The 5,000-nt window shown below is 48.0% G+C and overlaps 1 protein-coding gene across 1 annotated transcript in view; it reads left to right on the plus strand.

The window, feature by feature from the left end:
• Window positions 1-5,000, plus strand: part of gcc2 (GRIP and coiled-coil domain containing 2) — a 34,426-nt gene that overhangs the window by 22,361 nt on the left and 7,065 nt on the right. Inside the window, exons 16-21 of the mRNA XM_084421242.1 lie at window positions 1,451-1,588; window positions 1,856-1,977; window positions 2,064-2,240; window positions 4,062-4,279; window positions 4,409-4,591; window positions 4,729-4,868. Of these exons, the coding sequence (XP_084277368.1) occupies window positions 1,451-1,588; window positions 1,856-1,977; window positions 2,064-2,240; window positions 4,062-4,279; window positions 4,409-4,591; window positions 4,729-4,868 (978 nt within the window). The remainder of the gene's footprint in view (window positions 1-1,450; window positions 1,589-1,855; window positions 1,978-2,063; window positions 2,241-4,061; window positions 4,280-4,408; window positions 4,592-4,728; window positions 4,869-5,000) is intronic.

Raw genomic sequence — 5,000 nt, forward strand, 5'->3', positions numbered from 1 at the left:
CTAGGGCCGGGCTTCGGGCCAATTTTCACGTCATAGTTCACATGCGGGCCGGGCCTCGGGCCTTTTTTGGGTTATCCTTCTTTTTATATTTTTAGACATTAATTAAAAAAATATGAGAAGTTGACGTCGACGATAGAAGAACAAACATAGAAAGACATTTAATAACCTCATAACTTTCATAATCTTATAATTATACTGACATATGATTGACATGACAGTCTCACGCACGCGCACACACAGAAGGTTTCCCGTCAGCGCAACCAACGATTCACCTCACTTGCAAATAATGCAGAATATTAAGAGAAAAATCGCAGAGTGATAGAAGAGAGGACTGGGTTAAAATCTCCCACTGTGGATGCTATTCTTTTTCTCCACGATGCACTGTAAGAGACTGTTCTAACTTTTCGTTTGATTGGACTTTTTTTTCGTTTAACTGTTGGAAACTAGGCTACTGATGTTTTTCGTTTTTCGTTTGATTGGACTTTATTTTCGTTTAACTGTTGGAAACTACTGGAAAAAAGAATGGCCATGTTCTGTGGTGCATTTTTGAGGTAAGATAACCTGCAAGTTTGTTTTTGATTTTTTTTAATTTATTTGCTCTATTGCTCATTTCGTTTGCGAGCGCTGTTGCGAGCAGCCTGAGCCTGCCTCAGTATTTTAAAAAAAAATTACTCACTGTGGTTTAATAAATAAACATTAAACTAACTGTCTGTGATATGCTTGAAGTGTTTTATATCTATGGATTTTATTGTAGCCAAGTAAAGTATTAGCGTTGATTTGAGAGGCTAAATTGATCAAACATGTTTTACTCACTGTTGGCTCGGCTGCTTTGGTCGTAATTTTTAGCGCAATTTTCCACCGGACAAAATTGCGATTGTTAACTCATGATTTCTGTTCTGTCTGTGCGCACCAATCTTGCACTTCTATCTACTCCTCAACCAGACCCCCTAGAGACTTCGGGTTTTCGGCATTATGTTAAGGAAGGTCTAATCTTGGGAACGCACAAAAAAAATCCAGGAAAAGATTTACTATCTCTTAGTGTTGTGATCCCATGACGTCAGAAAATTGCGCTAAAACACTCACTGAGTTATTACTTTTTTTTTTTTTTAAATGCTCCAAACATTTGTCTAAATTAACTTAATAAAGAAATGAAAAGAAAAGAAACCTAACTAACAAAACGGACATATTTTAATGGCTGCAAATAGGGCAGGCTGCCGCTGTAAAAAAAAAAAAACCAGCCTCGGGTCGGACTCGGGCTGATAATTCTGATGAGCTGTCGGACACGGGTCGGGCTAGGGCCTGAGCGTCTCGGGCCAGGGCCGGGCTCGGGCCTAGATTTGAGGCCCGTGCAGGGCTCTAGTGTGTGTGTGTGTGTCTGTTGACGATGATGTGTGTGTGTGTGTGTGTGTGTGTGTGTGTGTGTTGACGATGATGTGTGTGTGTGTCTCAGATCCAGTGCAGTGATCTGACAGCGGAGCGGCACCGTCTACAGGAGCAGCTGAAGCTGATGAACGAGCAGCACACACACACGTCACGCTCACAGCGACTCAGTGTGAAGAAGCTGCAGGACGAGAACGCAGCCGCCAAGGTGAACACACACACACACACACACACTCTCACTCTCACACATACACATATACACACACTCTCACTCTCTCACACACACACACACACACACACACACACACACACTTTCACTCTCACGCACATACACACACTCTCAGACTCACACACACACACACACAATATTGTTCCGAGCGCAGCAGAGATGGACCTCAGCTCCTGACGCTCGTGTCACACACATACACACACACACTAACTCTCACGCGCCACTATCTCTCTGCTGCGACTGCAGGCTGATCTGGCGGCGACCGTGTCTGAGTTTGAGAGCTACAAGGTGCGAGTCCATAATGTGCTGAAGCAGCAGAAGCACAAGAGCTCCGGCCAGAGCGATGGAGACGCCTTCAGGCAGGAGAGGTGAGCGGCATGCGCATGCTTTAGCTGTCACTGACTGTGTTCAGCGGAGGGAGTGTGTGTCCTGAGGCTGGTTGTGCTGTGTTCAGAGAGCAGATGGAGGCTGCGCTGGAGCAGCTGCGCAGACGCTTGCAGGAGACGCAGACCAGCCTTCAGTGCAGCACAGCAGAACTACAGCAGCTGCAGACGGACCACGACACCCTGCTGGAGCGGCACAACAAGATCCTGCAGGAGAGCGTCAGCAAAGAGGCGGAGCTGCGGGAGAGGTGAGAGTGTGTGTGTGTGTGTGTGTGTGTGTGTGTGTGTGTGTGTGTGTGTGTGTGTGTGTGTGAGAGAGAGAGAGAAAGAGAGAGAGCACGACACCCTACTGGAGCGATTTTGCAGGTTTTCCTACTTACAAAGCATGTAGAAGTCTGTAATTTTTATCATAGGTACTCTTCAACTGTGAGTGACGGAATCTAAAACAAAAATCCAGAAAATCACATTGTATGATTTTTAAATAATTAATTTGCATTTTATTGCATGACATAAGTATTTGATCACCTACCAACCAGTAAGAATTCCGGCTCTCACAGACCTGTTAGTTTTTCTTTAAGAAGCCCTCCTGTTCTCCACTCATTACCTGTATTAACTGCACCTGTTTGAACTCGTTACCTGCATAAAAGACACCTGTCCACACACTCAATCAAACAGACTCCAACCTCTCCACAATGGCCAAGACCAGAGAGCTGTGTAAGGACATCAGGGATAAAACTGTAGACCTGCACAAGGCTGGGATGGGCATCAGGACAACAGGCAAGCAGCTTGGTGAGAAGGCAACAACTGTTGGCACAATTATTAGAAAATGGAAGAAGTTCAAGATGACGGTCAATCTCCCTCGGTCTGGGCCACCATGCAAGATCTCACCTCGTGGGGCATCAATGATCATGAGGAAGGTGGGGGATCAGCCCAGAACTACACGGCAGGACCTGGTCAATGACCTGAAGAGAGCTGGGACCACAGTCTCAAAGAAAACCATTAGTAACACACTACGCCGTCATGGATTAAAATCCTGCAGTGCACGCAAGGTCCCCCAGCTCAAGCCAGCACATGTCCAGGCCCATCTGAAGTTTGCCAATGACCATCTGGATGATCCAGAGGAGGAATGGGAGAAGGTCATGTGGTCTGAGGAGACAGAAATAGAGCTTTTTGGTCTAAACTCCACTCGCCGTGTTTGGAGGAAGAAGGATGAGTACAACCCCAAGAACACCATCCCAACCGTGAAGCATGGAGGTGGAAACATCATTCTTTGGGGATGCTCTTCTGCAAAGGGGACAGGACGACTGCACCGTATTGAGGGGAGGATGGATGGGGCCATGAATCGCGAGATCTTGGCTAACAACCTCCTTCCCTCAGTAAGAGCATTGAAGATGGGTCGTGGCTGGGTCTTCCAGCATGACAACGACCCGAAACACACAGCCAGGGCAACTAAGGAGTGGCTCCGTAAGAAGCATCTCAAGGTCCTGGAGTGGCCTAGCCAGTCTCCAGACCTGAACCCAATAGAAAATCTTTGGAGGGAGCTGAAAGTCCGTATTGCCCAGCGCCAGCCCCGAAACCTGAAGGATCTGGAGAAGGTCTGTATAGAGGAGTGGGCCACAATCCCTGCAGTGTGTGCAAACCTGGTCAAGAACTACAGGAAACGTATGATCTCTGTAATTGCAAACAAAGGTTTCTGTACCAAATATTAAGTTCTGCTTTTCTTAGGTATCAAATCCTTATGTCATGCAATAAAGTGCAAATTATTTACTTAAAAATCATACAATGTGATTTCTGGATTTTTGTTTTAGATTCCGTCACTCACAGTTGAAGAGTGCCTATGATAAAAATTACAGACTTTGTAAGTGGGAAAACCTGCAAAATCGGCAGTGTATCAAATACTTGTTCTCCCCACTGTATAATGCTAACGACACAGAGGAATTACATTCGAGCTGATGGACGATAAAAACATTGTCAGCCAATCAGAATCCATCCTGCCATAAAGAGCATTTAAAGAGCCAGACGAGCAGTTCTGGTGGTGTTATGAGGCTGTTCTCTGTGTTCATCATCAGGCTGCTGTCGCTGCAGTCGGAGAGCGTGTCCCTGCGGTCGGAGCACGGACAGTGCGCGGCTCAGCTGAGCGCTCAGACGGAGGCTCTGCGCATTAGCTTCCGCGAGCAGACGCGGCTCCAGCAGGACGAGCACTGCCGTACAGTGGAGACGCTACAGCAGCAGATCAACCGGCTGGAGACTCAGCTCTACCAGCTGCAGAGGGAGACTGTTACTGCAGGTACACACACACACACACACACACACACTCAGCTGCTCTTCAGCGTAACTCACTCTCTCTCTCTCTCTCTCTCTCTCTCTCTCTCTCTCTCTCTCTCTCTCTCTCTCCCTCTCTCCCTCTCTCTCCCAGTGCATCATCCTCAGGGCAGGAAGGCTCAGGCGGACCGGAAGCCAGCAGACGCTCCAGCGCTGGATCTGCAGGGCGATCGAGAGGAGGGCGAGGGCATGGAGACCACAGAGACTGAGTCACTGTCCTCCACCGCGACCCCGCTGACCTCTCTGGAGCAGCTGCTGACCTCTGACCTCAAACACGGTACACACACCAGTGTGCTGGACCTCATCTGAGTGTTCAGCTGATGTGTGATGAGCTCGTCCAGGTGTAAAATGTTTGTTTGATTATCTAATTATATATATACTATTCATTATTTGTGCGTTTGTGTGTGTGTGTAGAGCCTGCTGACTGGCAGATGGAGCCCAGTAAAGAGGAGCTGACGGTGAAGCTGAGCAGCGCCGCCCGCAGTGTGGAGCACCTGAACGGCCTTCTGCACGAGACCGAGGCTACCAATGCTGTGCTGACTGAGCAGATCACTGTGAGACACACACACACGCGCACACACACGCACACGCACACACACACACACACACACACACCTTCTGCACGAGACCGAGGCTACCAATGCTGTGCTGACTGAGCAGATCACTGTGAGACACACACACACGCA

This window comes from Rutilus rutilus, assembly GCF_951802725.1.
Source record: "Rutilus rutilus genome assembly, chromosome: 10".
NCBI lineage: Eukaryota > Metazoa > Chordata > Actinopteri > Cypriniformes > Leuciscidae > Rutilus > Rutilus rutilus.